The 24487-nt window shown below is 41.7% G+C and overlaps 1 protein-coding gene across 1 annotated transcript in view; it reads right to left on the bottom strand.

Annotated features, from left to right (window-relative positions):
* Positions 1–24487, bottom strand: part of abcb6a (ATP-binding cassette, sub-family B (MDR/TAP), member 6a) — a 215276-nt gene that overhangs the window by 31687 nt on the left and 159102 nt on the right. The window contains exons 16-18 of the mRNA XM_059967532.1: positions 15733–15907; positions 13152–13264; positions 11220–11314 (exon numbers count right to left, since the gene is read on the bottom strand). Coding sequence (XP_059823515.1) covers positions 11220–11314; positions 13152–13264; positions 15733–15907 — 383 coding nt within the window. The remainder of the gene's footprint in view (positions 1–11219; positions 11315–13151; positions 13265–15732; positions 15908–24487) is intronic.

Here is a 24487-nt window from a genome sequence, read left to right as displayed (position 1 = left end):
AACAGCACCTCTACTTTCTTAGAAGCTTGCATTGATTGGAATATCATCAAAAACTTTGATAAACTTCTATAGCTGCATGTTGGAGAGTATCCTAGGTAATTGTATCACGGCATGGTATGGAAACACCAATGCCCAGGAACAGGATACAGCCCAGTCCGTCACAGTTAAAGCCCTCCCCACCGTTGAGCACATCTGCAAGGAGCTCTGCCACAAGAAAGCAGCATTCATTGTCAAAGATCCCCACAATCCCCACTTCTCCTTGCTACCATCAGACAGGACATACAGGAGCCTTAGGTCCCCCACCATCAGGCTCCTGAACCAGCGTGGATAACTTCGCTCAGTTCATTCAACACTGAACTAATTCCATTACCTATGGGCTCAGTATCAAGGACTCTACAACCCATGTCCTCAGTACTATTGATTTATTATTTATTATTGGTGTTTTACTTTGTATTTGCACAGTTTGTCTTCTTTTGCACATTGGCCATTTCTCAGTCTTTGCTTATGTGTAATTTCCCATTGATTCTATTGTTTTTTTTTGTTCTACTGTAAATATCTGCAAGTAAAAGAATCTCAGAGTGGTATACGGTGATAATATACATACTCCAATAATAAATTTGCTTTGAAGTCCGAGAGATCAGATTAATAAACATTTGGTTGGATGCTCCATACAGAAGGCTAGTTGTTTTATCACTGGAATCCCAAGGTGAAACACTGCTGCCTGTGATTCATGAGAATGGGAAGGTAAAACTATTTCTTCCCAACAGTTTCACTCACTGAACAGTGCAATAACGTACCAGCTTATGGGCTGAAATCTATTGAATGAGACCTTCAAAACACATGAATGATATGAAATACGTTTTGGCTGATGGTGGACAGACCTGAATCAAACCAGGGGGGGATGTCAGAGGTAGGTTTTTTTCACAGAGATGGGTACATGCATGGAACACCTCCCCCCAGGAGTGGTGGTAGAGGCAGATACATTAGGGGCTTTTAAGAAACTCTTAGATAAGCACATAAATGATAGAAAAGTGGTGGGCTATGTTGGAGTGAAGGACGAAAATGATCAGAGTAGGTTAAAAGACTGGCATGACATTGTTGGCTGAAGGGCCTGCACTGTGCTGTATTGCTATACGTTCTATATACCTTTCTAAAACATTGTTGATTATTTTAACACTATTGTGAATCTTAAAAACACCATACCCAACTTGTGCTAAGGTTATTTTTTGAGTACTTCACCTCAAAATTCAATCTTAACACTAGTTGTGCGTGATGTTTTTAAGTTACTGACAGCAGTTTGTGAATGGTCTAGTCAAAGAGACGTCTGGAATGATGCGATCTCAGAAACATCTGCTTCACACACGGTCAATTATACTTAAAAACAGTCGGCACCTTTCATCAGTCTCTGTAATGCTGATTGGATCAATATGGGGCGTGGCATGATCAAGGCAGAGTGAAACAAATGCTTCCATCTGGAGTAAACAGATGGAACATGTACTTACTGGTACCTGATAAATGCTACAAGGTCAAAACCCAGGCCAGCTGTTCTCATGGAACCAAAGATTTCCTGGACATAGAACTGACTACACACACAACAGCAGAAGTCATTCCTGGGTTTAGACCATAAAACGTAGGAGCCGAATTAGGCCATTCAGCCCATCGAGTCTGCTCCACCATTCTGTCATGGCTGACTTACTATTCCTCTAACCCCATTCTCCTGCCTTCTCTCCAAAGCCTTACCAATCAAGAACCTATCAACCTCTGCATTAAATATATTTTAAACGACTTGGTCTCCACAGCTGTCTGTGGCAATGAATTTCACAGATTCACCACCCTCTGGCTAAAGAAATTCCTCCTCGTTTCTGTTCTAAAGAAACAGCTCTGTATTCTGAGGTTGTGCTCTTTGGTTCTCCTTAGACTCTCTCTCTATATGAAACATCCTCTCCCCATCCACTTTATCCAGTCCTTTCAATTTTTGCTAGGTCACCTCATCTTCCAGCCAAGATGTAACACCTCTCAGTACACAACCCTGTCTTGAACAATTTCAAATAATCACTCTTTCCAGTTGATCTTAGAACTGGCCAGTCCTAGAGTCATAGAGTCATAAAACACCCCAGCAACGAAACAGGCCCTTTGGCCCCTCTGGTCCATGCCAAACTACTATTCTGCCTAGTCTCGGGACGATAACCCTCTATACCCCTCCCATCAATCTACTTATCAAAACATTGTTTGAAAGCTGAAATTTCACCCGAGTAATGAGAAATTCATTCTCATCTCTGTTCAAAGGGACATCCTTGTATTCTGAGACTGTGCCCTGTGGTGTTAAGGCTCCCAATACAGGAAACATCCTCTCTATGTCTTAGTCTTTCTAAGGTGAAGTGACATAGGCAACAGCTACAATAAATTTATCTGAGAGATACCTGTTCATTTTCGGGGTTCTCCTGAGATTTTCACCTCTTTGTGTGCCTCAGTGGACCCCCAACAGTCCATCCCATTACAGGCAGACCCCACCCTATCAGCAGTGCTTCCACAAGAAATTACCATTCATCATCAAATACCCCCATCATCCATGATATGCTCTCTTCTGGTTGCTGCCATCAGAAGGACGTATAGGAGCTTTGGAACCTCATGGAACAGTAATTACCAGACAACCATCAGGCTCTTGGAACCAGTGTGGATAACTTCACTCACCTCAACACTGAACTGATTCCACAATCTATGACTCATTTCCTCAGCATTACTTATTTATTTGTTTGTTCATTTATTTATTGTATTTGCACAGCTTGTCTTCATTTGCACATCTGTTTGTCTATTTTTGTGTGTAGTTTTTCATTGATTCTATTGTTCCAATGCTAATGCCTACAAGGAAATGTATCTGAGGAAATATATACGGCAATATATACAAGGAAACATATATGATGACAAATACATACTTTGATAGTAATCTTACTCTGAGCTTTGAATGTGGATATTGCAAGTGCAAGGTTTGAACCCTAATTTGCTAAATTGTATACTGTTATCAGAAGAAAAACCAAGAAAATTGTGGACTGCTGTAAGTGCACAATTAATGACTTCAAGAAAATTGTCGGCCACTTCGCCTATCCACTGATGTTGATTTTTGAGGTGGCGTGGCAGTGTAGTGGCTAGTGTAACACTTCACAGCACCGGCGACCCGGGTTCAATTCCAGCTGCTGTCTGTAAGCAGCTTGTACATTCTTCCCATGACGACCTGAGTTTCCTCAGGATGCTCCAGTCCCCTTCCACATTCCAAAGACATGTTGGTTAGTGGGTTAATTGGTCACATGGGTGTAATTAGGCATGTTATTGTGTTGTATCCCTAAATAAAATAAAATGTTGTTTCCTAATGTGGAATCTTACTGCTGATCACATTAAGAATCAGAATCTGAATCAAGGTTATCATTCCATACAGTATGTTGTGAAATTTTATTTTTACTTTATTTAGAGATACAGTGCGGAGTAGGCCCTTCTGGCCCTTTGAGCTGCACATCCCAGCATTCCCTGACAACTCCAATTAAACCCTAACCTAATCACAGGACAACTTACAATGACTTACCTAGTACATCTTTGGACTGTGAGAGAAAGCGGGAGGAGCCAGAGAAAACCCATGGGGAGGGCATACAGAGACTCCTTACCAAGGTTGCTGGGTTTGAACTCTGAACTGCGACACCCCGAGCTCTGATAGTATTGTGCTAGCCACTATGCTACATGGCAGTTGTTTTCCAGCAGCAGTGCAGTACAATACATTTTTAAAACTTACTATGTTTCAAAAATTAAATAAATCATGCAAAAGAGAAATAAAATGGGTCATTCAGAAATCTGGTGGCAGATGGGAAGAAACTGCTCCTAAAATGTTCAGTATGTATATTCAGAACCTTGACCTCCTCCCTGATGGTACAAACAAGAAGAGGGCATGTCCTGGGTAATAGAGATGGATGCCACCTTCTTGAGGCATCACGTTTTGAAGATGTCCTTTATGATGGGGAGGAGAGTGCCCATGATGGTGCTGGCTGTGTTTACAAACCTTGGCAGCCTTTTCCAATCCTGTGCAATGCCCCTTTATACCAGATGGTGATGCCTGTAGAAATTTGCAAGAGTCTTTGGTGACACAGAACTCCTCAAACTCCCAATTAGTAGAGGCTTGTTTGCCTTCTTTGTGATTGGAACAATACAGGTCCTCTGAGATGTTGATGCACGAGAACTTGAAGCTGCTCACCCTTTACACTACCAATCCTTTATTCAGGACCCCCAATTTCCCCCTCCTGAAGTCCACAAACAATTTCTTGGTCTTATTGACTTTAAGTGCAAGGTCATTGTTGCAACACATCTCATCCAGCTGACCAATCTCACTCTTGTATGCCTCCTCATCACATCCCAACAAATGTGGTGTCTTCAGTGAATTTATAGATGACCTTTGTAGTGTGTCTTTGAGTGTGTATAGAGAGTAGAGCAGTGGGCTAAGCATACATTATTGAGGTGCATTAGTGCTGAATGTCAGCAAGGAGGAGATTGTGGCGACCCATTTCCTGGCACATCCGAACCGGCTCACAATTAGATAGCCAACGGGGGTTTGCGAGCACAGAGCTTTGGAGCCTCTGCGCCACGGGGGGCAGGTTGAGGGAGGCTTAAAAGTGAGGCTGAGGATTTCGAATAATGTTTTTTCCTTCGACTGCAGTTACCGACTCCGTGTCGTAATTTTAGCACTGCATGTAGCACACCGCTACAAGATGTTATTTCCAATTGCACTGACTGTGGTCTTTAGTAAAGAAATGAGAATCCAGTTCTGAGGGAGGTACACAGGGCCAGGTTTTGAAGCTTGTTGATTAGTACAGAGAAAATGATAGTGCAGAATGCTGAGCTGTAATCACTAAATAGCAGCCTGACGTATAATACTGTGCAAAAGTCTTTTCATCCTAGATTTTTCCTATGGTTTCAGATGGCATACTCTCCACAGAGCCCTGATCTCAACATCATCGAGGCTGTCTGGGATAAAGTGGAGAGACAGAAGCAAGACAGCCAAAGTCTTCAGAAGAATTGTGGCATTTATATAAAACTGCACTACGGTGTACCTAAGAGGATCAATGCAATTTTAAAGCAAAGGTTGGGCACACCAAATATTGATGTGATTTAGTTGTTTTACTGTTTACTGCTCTTTTGTAGTACATTTTTTGATATTTAGAAACTCTTCATTTCATTATTTTTGAAAGCATCTTTGCTTTATGGAGTTTTTTTTTACATGTGCTTAAGACTTTTGCACAGTACTGCAGGCGTTGCTGTTGTCTAGGTGATCCAAGGCTGAGTGGAGAACCAGTGAGATTGTATCCGCTGTAGTGGTGATAGACAAATTGCAGTGTGTCCAGGTCCTTGCTCAGGCAGGAGTTAATACTGGCTATGACCACCCACTCAAAGCACTTCATCACAGTAGATGTGAGTCCTATAGTCATTGAGGCAAATCACCCTGCTCTTCTTGGGCACTCGTATGATTGATACACTTTAGAAGCAGGTTGAAACCTCTGACTGCAGCAGTGAGAGTCTGAAGTACACTCCACTCAGTTGGTCAGCGCAGGGATTCGGTATCCTGCCAAGTACACTACCCGATGGCTCACCCTCTTGAAGCATGTTGTGACGTCTGCCTCCAAGACAGAACTGCTATGAGGATTCACACAGGTTTAGTTATTCTCCCTTTTAAAGTGAGCATATAGAGTACTGAGCTCACCACTGCCAATATTACTACCAGGCATGCAAACACTGCCACAAATGGTTGTGCAGCCCAAGAACAAACAACATGATGCCCATTTACAACTGTTTTTAGTTTTTGAACCTTCCTTTCATTTTGAAGCCAAGAACCACTTTAGAAGGAAATTTTTTCAATAAGTTTAACACCACACGGTCAATTCTTAAAGGTTCACGGTTGTCCAAAGGTTTTATTTAGATTTCCCACTAAAGTTCTCATTCCAGAAACTTACATAGAACATAGAACAGCCAGCTCAGGAACAGGCCCGTCAGCCCACAGTGTTGTGCCTAATCAGTTAAATAAGTAATCAAATACATAACTAATCTCTTCTGCCTACATAATTTCTATATCCTTTCATTTCCTCATATTCATGTACGTATCTAAATATCTCTTAAAAGTCTCTAATATTTCTGTCTCTACAGCCACCCCAGAAGTGTATTCCAGTCACCCACCATTCTCGACAAAAAACTTGTCCCTTGTGTCTTGTTTGAAATTAACCCCCCCCAAATACAAACTCTAGGCTAAAAGCCCAGTCTATACCTGAATGAGTACTGTTCAGTCAGAAGAGATGAGGTGGCAGCAGTTCACCCTGGAATCTTGGACAGTATTTACCCCTAATCAACTCTGCGAGAACTTGTAATCTGGTCAATATCACATTGCTTATGGGAATTTCTTGCACACAAACTAAATCACATATCAAAGTCAAAGCCATGATACCTGTCACTCACACACACCACGTACATACACTCAGTGTCCACTTTATTAGGTACAGGAGGTAATTAATAAAACAGCCACGAATGTATTTCGTCTGTATGCTCATGGTCATCCACCGCTGTAGCCCACCCACTTCAAGGTTTGAGCTACTGTGCATTCAGAAATGCTCTTCTGCACACCACCATTGTAATGTGTGGTTACTTGAGTTACTGTCACCTTCCTGTCAGCTTGAACAAGTCTAGCCGTTCTCCTCTGACCTCTGTCGTTAACAAGGCATTTTCTCTCTGAGAACTGCAGCTCACTGGATGTTTTTTTTTGTTTTTTGCACCATTCTCTGTAAACTCTAGAGACTATCTAGAGTCAGCCCTCCACTAGTCGGGGTTGGTCATGGATATTGCGTTGTAGCTGTCTATGTAACATGCAAGCCAGGGCTGTACGATATGGAGAGCAAGCCATTGCTCATGCAGCAGGCTCCCCTTCTCCACGCAGCTGATGAATCAAAAGGAACAGCAGAGACCGATACAGTTTGGCATCAGTGGCGTCACAGGAGTTGCAACTCAATGTAGGACTGCCTTAGCAAAATCAGCTGCAGATTTTTCTGGGGGGGGGAGTTTACTCCTGAAGCCTTCCTCATGAGTGGGTACAGCTGCAAGGCAGCGGAGGTTTGAGATCAGAGTTTTCCTTCTCCTAGATGAGCTGCCAACCATGGCTGGTGAGCCTTCTCTGCCCGGAGCAACTGGCTTTAAGGTGACTTTTACCCCTTGTCAATAGAAATGGTTCCACCGGGCTTAGTAGCTAAGCCACACATGATGGCCAGGAGATGGACTTGGATGTCAGAGGCTATTTGAGACACACATCATTGGGAGCATTTAATAGGTAGTGGGAACTGATCCTCTCTGCCACTCCCAGCTATGACAACCTTAAGGAACCATAGACTGTTGAGTGTGAAAATACCAGGGGATCAGCAGTTTCTGAGATACTCAAACCACCTCTTATGGCATCAACAATCATTCCATGGTCAGCATCACTTAGATCACAATTCTTCCCATTCCCAACCTACCATGCACAAAGCCAGGTTGACTATCCCTAATCAGTCTCTGTCTATTCAAACACACATATATCCGATCCCTTAGAATACCTTCTAATAACTTACTCACTACAGTCAGCCCTCCTTATCCGCGGGTTCCGCACACGCGGATTCAACCAACCGCGGATCGGGAAAACCCGTAAGGTCTCTCTCCAGCCCTCGTTGTTTGAGCATGTACAGACTATTTTTTCTTGTGATTACTCCCTAAACAATACAGTATAACACCTATTTACATAGCATTTACATTGTATTAGATATTATAAGTAATCTAGAGATGATTTAAAAGTACAGGCAGTCCCCGGGTTATGAACGAGTTCCGCTCCTGAGTCTGTCTTTAAGTCGGATTTGAAGTCAGAACAGGTACATCCGGTATTATTTAGCGTCAGATAGTCTAACGTTTGTCTTAGTATATAGTATATATTTTACCTTTCTATCCATATAAAACAGTTAAGAAACATACATATTTCAATAATTAAACCACTGCGTTGCTTAGTAATAATTGTAGCTTTCATAGGGGCAGGGCCTTTCACATGCTCCATTAAAATTGTTCCGATCGTTGACCGACTGTAGCCTAACGCATTTCCAATGACCGATGGCATTTCACCTCTTTCCAATCGCTTTATTACTTCCACTTTATTTTCAATCATGATCGTGATTATTTTCGTGAACAGAAACACTGCGGATTCAGAGCTGCACCACTGGGTCCTAATGTCCGCCGCACTGAGACAGGTTAAATAAAGTCCAGGGTACTGCTGGGTCCTAAAGACCGCCACACTGTAACAGGTTAAATAAGGGACTTGAACATCTGCGTTTTTTTGGTATCTGCAGGGGGGGGGGTCCTGGAACCAATCTCCCGCGGATAAGGAGGGCTGACTGTACTGATAATAGTCTCACAGGCACATAATTTCCTGGCTAATTCTTAGAGCCTTTTTAAAATCATTAATATACATGACAAACAACAACTCTGAGTGAAGAAGATCCCCCTCATGTTCCCCTTCGGCATTTCACCTTTCACCATTAACCCATGACCTCTAGTTCTAGTCTTGTCCAACTGAAGTGTAAAAAATTAACAATACATGACAAACTACAACAGACCCAGTGTCACTGCAGATTGACTGGACTCTGAACATATGCACTCATTCCTCAATCATATTTTATTTTTCTTGTGCGCAAGGAGTACAGCATGGTCCCTTTCATCACACTGTTCTGAATTCTGAACAGAGAAATCTAATTTTTATACAGCATTGACATGCTTTTATGGATATTGGCCATTTGGTAAACTGTGTATGTTCGAATTCCTTACTTACAAGATCAATTGCTATTCACAATATAGGTGCTAAGATTCAATAGAAACTACAAATGGATGATACTTTAAAATTAGCAAAGCAATTGTCCCTTAGTTGGTGCATGTTCCCTGAATCCTTCCGATACATTCTTATCTTGTCTCCAGTAAGTGAAATAGCTTTGGCACCCCTGCTGTGCAAAGAGAAACTGCTCTTCAAAGACCTTTCTTGCCAGGGCTGTCTGCAGTCAATCTGTAATCCATCCTTGCCTGGGCCTGTGAACTCACTTTCAAGAGCTCTAAACTCATGTTCTCAAAATTTATTTATTTACTATTCGTATTTTGTTCCTTCTTTTTTCTTTTTATATTTGTACAATTTGTTGTTGTTTGCACATTGTTGTTTGTCCATCTGTGTGCAAACGTTCATTGATTCCATTATGTTTCTTTATTTATTGTGATAACCACAAGAAAATAACTCTCAGGGTAGTATATGGGGATATAAATGTACTTTGATAATATAATTTGAACTTTGATTATGTTAACTCATACCTTGCCGCAACTCCCATACCAACACCAATCCCTAGATTACACCACTAGTCAGTCACAGGCCTCCAGTCAGTTGCTGCTTGTATTTTTAACACATATCAAGTCAAGTCAAGTCAACTTTTATTGTCATTTCGACCATAACTGCTGGTACAGTACATAGTAAAAATGAGACGTTTTTCAGGACCATGGTTTACACGACACAGTACAAAAACTAGACTGAACTACGTAATAAAAAAAACAGAGAAAGCTATACTAGACTACAGACCTACACTGGACTGCATAAAGTGCACAAAAACAGTGCAGGCATTACAATAAATAATAAACAGGACAGTAGGGCAAGGTGTCAGTCCAGGCTTCAGGTATTGAGGAGTCTGATAGCTTGGGGGAAGAAACTGTTATATAGTCTGGTCGTGAGAACCCGAATACTTCGGAGCCTTTTCCCAGGCAGCAGGAGGGAGAAGAGATTGTATGAGGGGTGCATGGGGTCCTTCAAAATGCTGTTTCCTTTGCGGATACAGTGTGTAGTATAAATGTCCGTAATGGCGGGAAGAGAGACCCCGATGATCTTCTCAGCTGACCTCACTATCCGCTGCAGGGTCTTGCGATCCGAGATGGTGCAATTTCCGAACCAGGCAGTGATGCAGCTGCTCAGGATGCTCTCAATACAACCCCTGTAGAATGTGATGAAGATGGGGGGTGGGAGATGGACTTTCCTCAGCCTTCGCAAAAAGTAGAGACGCTGCTGGGCTTTCTTTGTTATGGAGCTGGTGTTGAGGGACCAGGTGAGATTCTTCGTCAGGTGAACACCAAGAAATTTGGTGATCTTTACGATCTCTACCGAGGAGCCGTCAATGTTCAGCGGGGAGTGGTCACTCCGTGCCCTCCTGAAGTCAACAACCATCTCTTTTGTTTTGTTCACATTAAGAGACAGGTTGTTGGCTCTGCACAAGTCTGTTAGCTGCTGCACCTCCTCTCTGTAAGCTGACTCGTCATTCTTGCTGATGAGACCCACCACGGTCAATGAATTTGATGATATGGTTCGAGCTGTGTGTTGCAGCACAGTCGTGGGTCAGCAAAGTGAACAGCAGTGGACTATGCACGCAACCCTGGGGAGCCCCCGTGCTCAGTGTGATGGTGTTTGGAGATGCTGCTCCCCATCCGGACTGACTGAGGTCTAGGATCAAGAAGTCTAGGATCCAGTTGCAGAGGGAGGTGTTCAGGCCCAGTAGGCTCAGCTTTCCAATCAGTTTCTGAGGGATGATTGTGTTGAATACTGAACTAAAGTCTATGAACAGCATCCGAATGTACATGTCTTTTTTGTCCAGGTTGGTTAGGGCCAGGTGGAGGGTGGTGGCAATCACGTCATCTGTTGAGCGGTTGGGACAGTACGCAAACTGCAGGGGGTCCAGTGAGGGGGGCAGCAGGGTCTTGATATGCCTCAAGACGAGCCTCTCGAAACACTTCATGATGATGGATGTAAGTGCAATGGGATGTTAGTCATTGAGGCAGGACACTGAAGACTTCTTCGGCACGGGCACGATGGTGGCGGCCTTGAAGCACGTTGGAATGGTGGCGCTGCTCAGGGAGATGTTGAAGATGTCAGTGAGAACATCTGCTAGCTGGTCTGCACATCCTCTGAGCACTCTACCAGGGATGTTGTCTCTACAGGGATGTTCCTACACATATGGTAGGAAATTTGGAACAGGACTGTGCTGCACATTCGAAAACTGAAGATTTTTTTTTGGTTCAGACTTAGTCAAAGCAATGGGCACAATATTTATGTTTAGCTAGGAATATATCAGCATAAATTTTGGTTCAGTCTTTCTTGGAGCACTTACCTGTGAGCCACAATGATTGTGGTCCTGTTCGCACACACTTTGGCAAGCGACGCTTGAATATTCCTTTCAGTTTGTGTGTCAAGTGCAGATGTAGCCTATACAAACACAAGAAAAGGGCATGGTAATGTTAATGAAAAAGAACATCAAAGTATCAAGTTTCAAGATTGTTTCACGCCATTTCCAATATACAAATGTAAAGGTGAACAAAATAATTTTTACCCTGGATCTGATGAAGCATATCCAAAGCACCATAAGATAAAGAACACAATAATAAAAAACAATAAATATAAATACATAAGATAGCTTATATACATTGATTGTATGTCCATAAAGTGATGCTAGGCACAAGACTGTCTATACATAAGGTGACTGTGGCAGAAAATGATAAAGTAATGGTGGTGTGGTGTGTGGAGGAGTGGGTTAATGGTTAATATTAATTATAAAGATATCAAAATGATAAAGAAGCTAAAGCGACGAAGAAGACTCAGAAGTTTATGATATTTTACACCATGACTATACTGGCAGGGAAAACAAAACATTATAATACACACACAAAACGCTGGAGGAACTCAGCAGGTCAGGCAGCATTTATGGAAAGGAATAAACAGTCGAATTTTCAGCCTGTGACCATTCATCAGGCTTCATCAGGAAAGGGAAATTGATCCTTCAATCGGGAATTGAACCCCAATCACTTGTACTGTAATGCATTATGCTAACTGCTACACTACTGTGTTGCCCTGATGTATTTAGTGCTATACTTAAACAATGATTCCAAGTTGTTAATCTTCTGATCCTCTGGTATTATGCCCATTGTCAGAGAGGATTGGAAAACAAAAGTCAGAGCTTCTGCTTCTACCTGTGTTTCTCTGAAGATCTGGAAAACATTTTATCTGGGCTGGCAAAGATCTCAGAATCCTGAATATTTACTTTTCCTTTATCTTTATCATTGTTAATATCAGACATTCTTCTTTAATTACAGCTTGAAGATAGAGATTCATATTACTGACCCCCAAAAAAAGATATAACTTCATCAATCTGTTTCAGAGCTTACTGTACCTCTCCTTTGTAAAATAAAGTTCAAAGTAAATTTATTATCAAAGTACATATATGTCATCATTTACTAACTTGAAATTCATTTTCTTGCAGGCATTCAATGAAAAGCAACTAATGTGCAGAAGTCTTAATGTGCAAACAAACAAATAAATAGATTAAAAAAAAATAAGAAGATGAGTTGTTGAGTCCTTGAAAATGAATCCGTGGAGTGTAGAATCAGTTCAGAGTTGAGACGACTGAAGTTATCCGCACTGCTTCAGGAGCCTGATGGGTATAAGGGTATAACTGTTCACGATCTTGGTGGTATGGGACCTAAGGCTTCCTGTACTTCCTTCCCAATGGTAGCAGTGAGAAGAGAGCATGTTCTGGATGGTGAGGGTGTTTGATGATGGATGCTACTTTCTTGTGGCAGCGATCCGTGTAGATGTGCTTTGCCTATGATGTCTGTGAACATTACTTTTTGAGTCTAGATTCATTTACAGTTATGGTTGTGAGAGCTTTTAATTTGACTCCGTTAGCTCTAGAAGATGGGTAGTAAGAGTCTTTTCCCCAGGGTAGAGAAGTCCAAAACTGGGGTTCATAAGGTGAAGGAAAAGTTTTATAGGACATAAGGGGTAACTTCTTCATGCAGAGGAAGGTGAGAGTATGGAACGAGCTGCCAGAGGACAATGCTATCATTTAAGAAACACTTGGATAGGTACATGGAGAGGCAAGCATATGCAGAAAATTGTGAATAGGTGGGTGGGCACCGTGGTCAGCATGGATTCCTTGGGCTGAAGGGCCTGCAACGTGCTGTGCTGTATTGCTCTATGAATTTTATTGGTCTGAGCATTCCAGACAATGTCTGTGCCTGTCACCTCTCTTTTCCTTCTTACCTACCTCATCCAGAAGAATGATTTGAGGTGCCTTCAGGATTGTTCTGGCAATTGCCACTCGCTGCTTCTCTCCTCCACTGAGCTTTAGGCCTCTCTCACCCACTTGTGTATCATAACCTGAGTATAAGAACAGATGCAGCGGTGATAATAACACTTCACAGCGCCACTGTCTTCAAGCAGCTTGTACATTCGCCACCCGATCATGTGCTTTCTTCCAGGTGCTCCAGTTTCCTCCCAAAGACATACGGGTTAGCGATAGTAAGCCATGGGCAATCTACACTGATGTCAGAAGCATAGTGACCTGTGGGCTGCCCCCAGTACGTCTTCAGACTGTGTTGGTCAATGACACAAATGAAACATTTCACTGTATGTTTTGATGTACATGTGACAAATAAAGTTAGTCTTTAAAAAGGGAGAAGGGAATCAGGCAATAATAGGGCACAAACACTAATATCATTAAAGGGAAAATTATTAGAAAATATTATTGAGAAATAAATTAGCATTTATAAAGGCACAGATAAGGAATTGTTAAGAGGACACATCTGAATAAATGGATTTTTCAAGATGCTCTTTTGTGTGAAGTGCAAAGGCATACACTTAGATGTCCAGTCTGTCAGACCACTTAATGGTAACCTGAGATAGCATGTGAAGCAATGAAGTGCCTCCTGCTACGTGTCTTCACAGGCAGATTGATGTGATGTGCACAACTATATGTTGTGATGTACATGTGACAAATTAAGCTATTCTTTTTAATCTTTATCTTTTAAGACATGGAGAGTCATAATTTCTATCCCAAACATTCAAATGGCTACAGAAAACCTATGCAATCTGTACACTAACCTATATAAAAGTTTGCATTTATATAGTGCCTATATAAGGTACTGGGAATCCAAGGTCACTTTATAGCTCAAGTTCAATTTTAATTGTTGTTCAACCACATACATGAAACATCCAGGACAAAAGTGAAAAATACAGTAAGCACAGCCACACACTGCACATATAGTTCCAATAGCACAATAAACTAATATTAGCACAAGTGCCTGAGTGTCATGACCTGAAGATCGATGGTGTATGGGATGTTGTCCTGGAGCTATGTTTCTGCAAGAACAACTACACAGGAGCATAAATGAGCAAAGCAATTAACACTGAAACAAAGGCATCAAGTGGTAAATGATGTAGATTTTGTGGGATAGAGAAATGTGGAGATATTTCTGCTCATCTTGGCTTACAAACATAAAATTCATGGTCATTTATGCCAACACTAAAGAGTTCTAATCTAATTTACCCAAACATCAGATTCAGATTTATTTATCACATGTACATTGAAATAGTGAAATGTGTTATTTGTGCTAGCAACTAACACAACCAAAGTGGTCAACCTGCAAGTCATAGAGTACTACAGTACAGAAACAAGCCCTTCAGCCCATCTAGTCTCTGCTAAACTATCATTCAGCCTGGTCCCATAGACCTGCACCTGACCATAAATCTCCATAACCCTCCCATCCGTGTCCTTATACAAGCTTCTCTTAAATGTTGAAAACAACTCCGCAGCCACCACTTCTGCTGGCAGCTCGTTCCACACTCTCACCACCCTGAGTGATGAGGTCCCCCCTTATGTTTCACCTTTCACCCTTAAACCATGACCTCTAGTTCTAGTCTCGCCCAACTTCAGTGGAAAAAAGTCTGCTTGCATTTACTCCACTTAATTTTATATAGCTCTATCAAATATCCTGTCAATCTCCTATGCTCTAGGGCATAAAGTCCTAACTTATTCAACCATTCCTGATAACTCAGGTCCTCAAGTCCCGGTAACATCCTTGTAAACTTCCTCTGCACTCTTTCAATCTTTTTGATAAGTATCGCCACGTATTCTGGCTCCAACATAGCAAGCCCACAGTGTTCAGCAGAACAACAACAATAACAATGACAAAACAAGAAAGCAACAGCAAAACAAATGCCTTTCTACCTAACACACATACGCACGTGTGCGCGTGATCTCCACCCACCAGGCTCACTGACTTGCATTGGTATTGGTTTGTTATTGTCACATGTACCAAAAACAGTGAAAATCTTATCTTGTATACAGTTCATACAGATCAAATCATTACTCAATGCATTGAACTAGAAGAAGGTGAAACGTTAACAATGCAGAATAGTGTAAAAGCTACCAAGAGAGTGCACGTTATTGCTAATGTGTAAAATCATGACAAGTTAGATTATTTTGCTCTCCTTTTACACTACTTATTTATTTTTTAAGCTAAAAGATCTAAAGATCTTTTTTTATATTAAACATATTTTTAACTTTTCTTATTGTAACACATAATAATCTTTTTGTATGTACTGGGATGCACTGTGGCTGCAAGACAGCAGATTTCATGACACATTTGTCAGTGATAAAGCTTATTCTAATTCTGAAGAACGTTTGCTAGCATACAGTGATAGTAATAACATGCCTGCAAGTAAGCATGCAGTAAGCTGATGATTTTGTGGACATAGGATGCCAGTTCCAAATGTTTTAAACCTTTAATCATAGGCTTTAAAAGACTATCTCCTGATTAAACACATCAAAAAATACAGATCAATACCTTCAGGAAATGTGATAATTCGTTCATGAATATCGGCTGCTCGGGAGGCCTCTTCCACCTCCTCATCGCTGGCAGTCACTCTGCCATACCGGATGTTGTTCCTAATGTTATCGTTGAAGAGGACAGTGTCTTGAGGCACTACCCCTATATGCGAACGCAAAGAATGCTGCTTCACCTGCCAAACAAATATGGAGATTTTCAGAAGAAACCTTAAAACCTGAGTCAACTTTACACTAACCAAATCAGGACTGGATGCAACACCAAGAGGCACCGAAAACAATTTCCTTTAGGGTCTTTCACCATCTCACGATGACTTGCAGTGATCAGTTCAAAGTAAATTTATTATCAAAGTACGTATGTTCCTTTTCATTTTGTTGCAGGTATTCACAGTTGAACAAAGACATACAATAGAAACACCGAGAAACTACAGACAGACAAGGACTGACAAACAACCACTGTGCAAAAGACCAACTGTGCAAGTACAAAAAATGAATAAAAATAATTAATAAATATATAATACTGAGACCATGAGTTCTTGAAAATGAGTCCATCAGTTGTGTTCAAAGATCTGTTGTGTTAATGGTGGTTTATTTCCCGCTGTTCTCTGTATGCAGTTTGTATGTTCTCCTGTGATTTTGTGGGTTTCAGAATCAGAATCAAATTTATTATCACTATCATGAAATTTATTGTTTAATATATATATATAATTAGTGAAAAAAGAGAGCAAAATAATGTTTGTGGTTTCATGCACCAGTCAGAAACCTGATGGCTGGGGGTGGGGGTGGTGGAGAAGCTGTTCCTACTGTTCCTAAAACATTCCTCCGGATGCTCCAATTTCCTCCCACATTTCAAAGATGTACAGGTTAGGGTTTGTAAATTGTGGGCATGCTATGTTGGCACAGAAAGCACGGTGACACCTGCGGGCTGCCCCCCATACATCCTCCTGATCACTGATGGAAATGACGCATTTCACAATATGTTTCAATGTACAGTAATGTGCAAAAGTCTTGAATATATATAGAGAGGGAGAGAGGGAGAGGGAGAGGGAGAGGGAGAGGGAGAGGGAGAGGGGGAGAGGGGGAGAGGGGGAGAGGGGGAGAGGGGGGGAGAGGGGGAGAGGGGGAGAGGGGGAGAGGGGGAGAGGGGGAGAGGGGGAGAGGGGGAGAGGGGGAGAGAGGGAGAGAGGAGAGAGAGAGAGAGAGAGAGAGAGAGAGAGAGAGAGAGAGAGAGAGAGAGAGAGAGAGAGAGCTTTTGTATAATACTGCAGTAATTTTATGTATTGCTCTGTACTGCTGACACAAAAGAAAACCAAATTTCGTGATATTTGTGAGTGATGATAAACCTATCCTGATATAGGTCTCCATTGTGGACTGAAAGTAGGAAGGGGGTGGGGAGATGTAAATCATGGTTGGGAAAAGAGGAAGGGGGGAGGGAGAGGAAAGCACCAGACATTCGGTAATTATCATAAACCAATTGTTTAGAATCAAATGACCTTGCCTAATGTCTCAGGGCTGGGTGTCTCTACCCCTGATTCTCCTTCTCTGCCACCTTACCCACATCCCTCCTATGTCGACAGTGTTTTTTCTTATAGATGCTGCCTGGCCTGCTACGTTCCACCAGCATTTTGTGTGTGTTGCTTGAATTTCCAGCATCTGCAGATTTCCTCGTGTTTGCTTTATAATCCACATCCCTCCTACTGCGTCTCACCCTGGCAGTCCCAACATCCTTTGCTCCTGCCAGATTTAAAAACTCTCTCTCCACTCCACATTGACAAAACTGGTACCGTGCAAAGGTCTTGGGCACACTAGCTATATATATGTACATAAGTCTTTTGTACATTTCTGTACATGTGACAAATAAAGATAATCTTTAAGTGCTTTCCAGCCAATTGATGGTTTATGTAGTTACTATTTTAGGAAGCTGGCAGCCTATTTTCCTACAGTATATTCCCACAACTGGCTTTTTACCAATAGGACTTGACCTTTCACCAAAGCTTATAATATGCTATAGATGAAAGGGCCTATATCTCTGACTAGTTGAGTAAGTATAGCAGCTACAGGTGAAAATAGCATGTGACAGTGCTACTGAGACCAAGGTCTCAGGTTTGATTGTTGGGTCTATTGCCATCTGTCTTAAACAGGGAACATATTCAGAAATCGGAGGTGTAAATGGGTTTGTTGGGCTCTGGTGTAGGATTTCCTCAAGGTGAACTTTCAGCTTAAATCATTGTAAGGAAGGCAAATGCAATGTTAACACTAGAATATAAAAAGAAGTAATGCTGCAATAAGGCATTGATCAGACCCCATTAGGAGCACCGTGAGCCGTTTTGGGCTCTATATCTACGAAATAGGAGATTTACAATAATGATCCCACGATGGAAAGGGGCATTTGAGGAGCATTTGATGGCTCTGGGCATGTATTCACTGGAGTTTAAAAGAACAAGCATGTATTCATTGGAGTTTAGAAGAATAAGGGGTTATCTCATTGAAACCTACCAAATATTGAAAGCCTTGCTGGATGTGGATAGGATGTTTCCTATAGTGGGGGAGTCTAGGACCGGAGGGCACAGCCTCAGAATAGAAGGATGTCCCTTTAGAACAGAGATGAGTAGAAATTCCTTTAGCTAGAGGGTGGTGAATCTGTGGAATTCTCTACTCCTGGGGTGACATCATGAAGGCAACTTGTGCAAGCAGCTTCGATGGAAACCGTCAAATACTCCCCCCTTCAGTCTGCTACAGCTGAGAACCACAACTAAATCAAAAGTCTATACAGTCAGTAATATCGTTTTAAAATGAATGGACTCTGGTCACCAGCTCGGTTCTCCTTTAAGACAGCGGAAGAGAGGATGTCGCTCTGGTTTAAAAGCTTGTCTAAGGAAGTGTGGCTTTCGACTTCCATTACTGACCATCTTGCTGGCAAACATATAAATAAAATTGAAGATCTCAGACGTAGATTGCTGTACCAAACAGACATTAAAAGCTGTAGCATTTTGTAGCATTTCACGGAATCTTGGTTGCCCCCACCATCCTGGACGCAGCAATACAACTTGATGGGTTCACGATACACCACCAATGTAGGACCGCTGAGTCTTTCAAAGGCAGAGGAGGTGGGTCAAACCCTTGTAGTGTACAAAATCTCGCAATCAAGTGTCATTTATTTTATCTGCTGCGGGAGATCTCAGCGATTACCTTGGTAACAGTGAACATCCCACCTCAGGCTAGTGTCAAACAGACTGTAGACGAACTGAGCGACGTAATAAACAGGCATGAAACAGAACATCCTGATGCCTTCTCTATCATTTTGGAGCATTTGAACCAGGCCAGCTTTTCCAGCTTTGGAGGATTTTAAAAGTCTCTAAATAATTATTACCAACATATTACTTGTGGTACCAGAGGATGCCATGCTCACACTGCAGCACCAGTAGCGAGGACCAAGAAAGTATGGACAAGGGAGGTGCAGGAGTGCTTATAGGACCACTTCGAATCAGTGGACTGGACTGTATTCAGGGATTCATCTTCAAGTCTGAATGAGTACACCACAGCTGTCACTGACTTCATTGAAACCTGTGTGGATGAGTGTGTGCCTACCATAACATACTGTACATACCTAATTCAAAAACCGTGCATGAACTAGAAGGTTCGTAGCCTGCTGAGGGCTAGATCTGTGGTATTTAAGTCTGGCAACCCAGGTCTGTAGAAAAAGAAAAGGGTGTGGCTTGCAAAGGGCTATCTCAAGAGCGAAGGCACAATTTCAAACGAGATTGGAGATGGAATTGGATGCACGTCAACTCTGGAAGGCTTTGTAGGCCATTACTTCCTACAAGGTGAAACCTAACATCATGAATGGCTGTGATGCTTCCCTCCCAGAATGAACTCAACACCTTCAATGCACACTTTGAAAGGGAGAATAAAACTACAACTGTGAGGATCCTCATGATCTCCGTCTTGGAGGTCAACATCAGGTAGCCTATCAAGATGGTGAACCCTCACAAGGCGATAGGCCCCGAAGGAGTACTTGGCATCGCTCTGAAAACCTGTGCCATCCAATTGGCAGAGTTGTTTAAAGATATTTTCAATCTCTCATTGCTACAGCTGAAAGTTCCCACCTGCTTCAAAAGGGCAACAATTATACCAGTGCCCAAGAAGGGTAGCGTGAGCTGTCTTAACGACTATCGAAACTCACACCTATGGTGATGAAGTGCTTTGAGAGGTTGGTTATGGCTAGAATTAACTCCTATCTCAGCAAGGACCTGGACCCCTGCAATTTGCCTAATGCCACAATAGGCCTACGGCAGATGCGATTGCATTGGCTCTTTATGCAGCATTGGATCACCTGGACAATACAAATACCTTTGTCAGGAATACAGCTCAGTGTTTCATACAATCATTTTTACAATTCTGATCGAAAAGCTCCAGAACTTGGACCCCTGTACCTCCCTCTGTAAATGGACCTTCAACTTCCTAAGCAGAAGGCCTGATCTGTGCTGATTGGAAATGATATCTCCATCTCACTGACAATCAACACTGGCACATCTCAGTGATCTGTACTTGGCCCACTGCTCTACTCTCTCTCCACCCATGACTGTGTGGCTCGGCATAGCTCAAATGCCATCTATAAATTTGATGATGATACAACTATTGTTAGCAGAATTTCAGATGGAGACAAGAGGGTGTACAAGAGTGAGATAGATCAGCTGGTTGGGTGGTGTTGCACAACGACCTTATACTCAACGTCAGTAAGACTGATTGTGGTCTTTAGAAAGGGTAATACAAGGGAACACACACCAGTCCTCATCGAGGAATCAGAATTGGAAAGAGCGAGCAATTTCAAGTTCCTGGGTGTCAATATCTCTGAGGATCTATCGTGGACCCAACATATAAACGCAACTACAAAGAAGGTACAATATTGACTATATTTAATTAGGATTTTGAGGAGATTTGGTATGTCACCAATGACACTCGCAAATTTCTACAGATATTTGCTGTTTCCCCATCTGGTATGGGGGAGGGTGCTGCACAGGATTGAAATAAGCTGCAGAGGTTTGTAAATTTAGTCAACTCCATCATGGGCACCTGCCTTCGTAGTATCCGGGACATCTTCAAGGAGCGATGCCTCAAAAAGGCAGCAACATCATTAAGGACCAAAATCATGCAGGTCATGTCTTGTTCTCATTGCTACCATCAGGAAGGTGGTACAGAAGCCTGAAGGCACACACTAAACAACTCAGGAACATCTTCTTCCCCTGTTATCTGATTTCTGAATGGACATTGAACCCATGAACACTATCTCACTACAGTGGAGATTCTGCATGTCATTAAAAACCTTGGCAAACTTCTACAGATGTGTGGTGGAAGGTGTATTGACTTCCTATGTTATAGCCTGATATGTGAACACCAATGCCTCTGAGCAGAAAATCTTACAAAAGTTAGTGAATTCGGCCCAACATCACGTTTACATGAAACGTTGCCAAAGAAAAGCAGTATCCATCATCAAAGATCCTCACCACCCAAGCCATGCTCTTTTCTTGCTGCTACTATTAGGTAGAAAGTATAGGTGCCACAGGTCTTGCACCCACAGGTTCAAGAACAGTTACTAACCTTAAACCATCAGGCTCTTGAACAAAAGGAGATAACTACACTCATTTAAGGACTCTTCAATATTGTTATCTCATGCTTTTTATTTATTGCTGTTTATTTATGATCTGCATTTGTACAGTTTAAGGTTTACAGAACTTGGTTACAGTCACTGTTCTATAGATTTACCAAGATTTATGCAGAAAAAAGAATCTCAGGGTTGTATGTGATGACACATATGTGCTCTGATAATAAATTTTACCTTGAATTTTTAAATTTCTATTTTTGCACTATGCATTTAATTTAACTATTTAATATATACTTACTGTAATTCACATTTTTCTATTATTACGTATTATATTATACTGCTGGCACAAAGACAACTAATTTCACGACGTTTGCCAATGATATTACACCTGATTCTGAATTCATTTCCACAGACAGTTGTGGATGCCTAGTCACTGGGTATATTTAAAGCGGAGGTTGATAGGTTCTTGATTAGTAAGTGTCAAAGGTTACCGGAAGAAAGCAGGAGAATGGGGTTAAGAGGGATGATAAATCAGCCTTGATGGAATGACAGAGCAGACTTTATGAGCCGAATGGCCTAATTCTGCTCCTCTATCTTATGGTCTTATTTCTCTCTCTCTCTGGGTATTGCTCTGGCTTCTAAATATAAGACCATAAGACACAGGAGCAAAATTAGGCTATTTGGCCATCTTCTCCAAGCTGATAAATATAGAACTGCCTTTCTTTTGTTCTCCCGTTAAGTTAGAAAGTCAGGTGTGAGATCTTAGTCCTGAGGCCAGAGGGTGGGAATGGGGATGACAGTTGTCAATTGAAGAACATGCCAAATAAGAGTGCTAAACTGTTCGCTTTCAATTTTAAAACAGTAGTATTAGAGATACCCTGTCAGCCATAGGCTTACTGTTAAAGCCTTGGGCTGAATGGGGTTTTGTGCCCATTTTTTGAGCCTCATTTTGGATGTACATATGGACTCTTACACTCTTCTTGAGAATGGCAAGGCCAGGCTAATCCCCATTTTAAGAGGGGTAAAGCATGTAACTCATTTTCCCCAATTCTAAAGTTCAAATTTCAAAATAAATTTATTATCAAAGTACATATATGTCACCATATACTATCCTGAAATTCATTTTATTGCAGGCATTTGAAGTGAAACAAGTAGAATAGAATCAATAGTTTTTTATTGATGATATGAAAAACTACACACAAAAACTGACAAATGTGCAAAAGACAAACTGAGCAAATACAAAAAAATTAATAATAATAATAATAAAGTAAATAAATAATACTGAGACCACGAGTTCTTGAAAGTGAGTCCATAGTTTGTGGTAACACAAAGACGAGGAAATTTGCAGATGCTGGAAATCCAAGCAACACACACAAAATGTAAGTGTTGAAGGAACTCAGCAGGACAGGCAACATCTATGGAAAGGGTAAACAATCGACGTTTTGGGCCGAGACCCTTCATTCAGTCCTGATGACAAGTCTCGACCTGAAACGTCAACTGTTTACTCTTTTCCTAGATGCTGTCTGTCCTGCTGAGTTCCTCCAGTATTTTGTCTGTGTTCCACAGTTTGTGGAATCAGTTTAGTGTTGAGGTAAATGAAATTATCCACACTGGTTCAGGAGCTTGATGGTTGAAGGGTAATAACTGTTCCTGAATCTGGTGGTGTGGGACCTGAGGCTCCTGTACCTCCTGCCCAAAAGAGAAGAAAGCATGGTCTGGACGGTGGGGGTCCTTGATGATGGATCATGCTTTCTTGTTGTAGTGTGCTTTGCAGATGCGTTCAATGGTGGAGAGTGTTTTTCCTGTGATGGACTGGGCCATATCCATTACATTTTGTAGGTTTTTCTGTTCTTGGGCATTGGTGTTTCCGTACTAGGCCATGATGCAGCCAGGAAGGATATTTTCTACTGTGTATCTATAGAAGTTGGTCAGTTTTGGATAACATGATAAATCTACGCAAACCCTGAAGAAAGTAGAGGTGTTATTGAGCCTTCTTTGTAATGGCATTTACGTAGTGGACAGATCGTCTGATATGATAATCCTAAGAAATTTATGAAGTTATTGACACTCTTAACCTCTGACTCCATAAGGAGGACTCTGTATAACATCGTGATGGACATTTTGTTACGTTCATTGAATAAGAACGGTACTAGCTTTTGCATTTTCTTGGCCTTTGCTAATGATGTGGCCCTCATGAGAGTCACCGGCCGACTAAATGGAAAAAGTTTAATGAAAAAGCTAAATAATACCCAAAACAGAAACAGCAGGACAGGATGAAAGAGCAATAAATTCCACAGTTGTACCACCCTCCGGCTAAAGAAATTCCTCCTCATCTCTGTTCTAAAGGGACATCCCTCTATTCTGAGGCTGTGCCCTCTGGTCCTAGCCTTCCCCACTCTTGGAAACAGCTTCTCTGCATCGACTCTGTCTAGGTCTTTAAATATTCAATAGGTTTCAATGATATCCCCCTCATTCTTCTAAACTCCAGTGAGTACAGACCCAGAGATGCTAACACTCCTCATAGGATAACCTTTTTAATCCCATGATATTTCTCATGAATCTCCTCTTGTCCCTCTCCAGATCCTTCCTTGGATAAGGTGCCTAAAACTGTTTACAATACTCCAAGTGCAGTCTGACCAATTCCTTATAAAGCCTCAGAATTACATCTTTGCTCTTATATTCTATTTAAAATAATAATTTTAAAATAATAATAAAAAGAAAGCTGGAATCATTTGCAAGAGCTTTGCAGCATATGGACGTCAGTGTCAGGTATACATCAAACACATACGCAAACGGCCACTTGGTGCTGTTCGCCAAGATTAACATCAAGGAGACAAGGTGTCAGGTCAGTTTTTTTAAAAATTGCATCTCAATCCGTTCAGATGCTGGCAGCTGCTCACAGTTCTGTGATCAACCCTGCGCAACAGGAAGCCTCAGGCACAGGCAGAAGGCTCTTGGTAATAAGTCCCATGTGAGGGAAGGACATGAAAGGAATGGTAATCTGGGGACGGACTCTGGTCCACTGGAGCGATCAGTGCAGCTTCAAAGAAAGAGAGTCAGTGTGGGGAAAGTTTGCTGCAGGGAGCTTCAGTGACAGAGCATCCTCTTTGACTTTCTACCATCAAGGCAGAAGACTCCGATACATATAAACAAG

The sequence above is a fragment of the Hypanus sabinus genome, chromosome 4 (assembly GCF_030144855.1).
Source record: "Hypanus sabinus isolate sHypSab1 chromosome 4, sHypSab1.hap1, whole genome shotgun sequence".
NCBI classification, from domain to species: Eukaryota; Metazoa; Chordata; class Chondrichthyes; order Myliobatiformes; family Dasyatidae; genus Hypanus; species Hypanus sabinus.
This window is presented reverse-complemented; position numbering and strand designations above follow the sequence as displayed.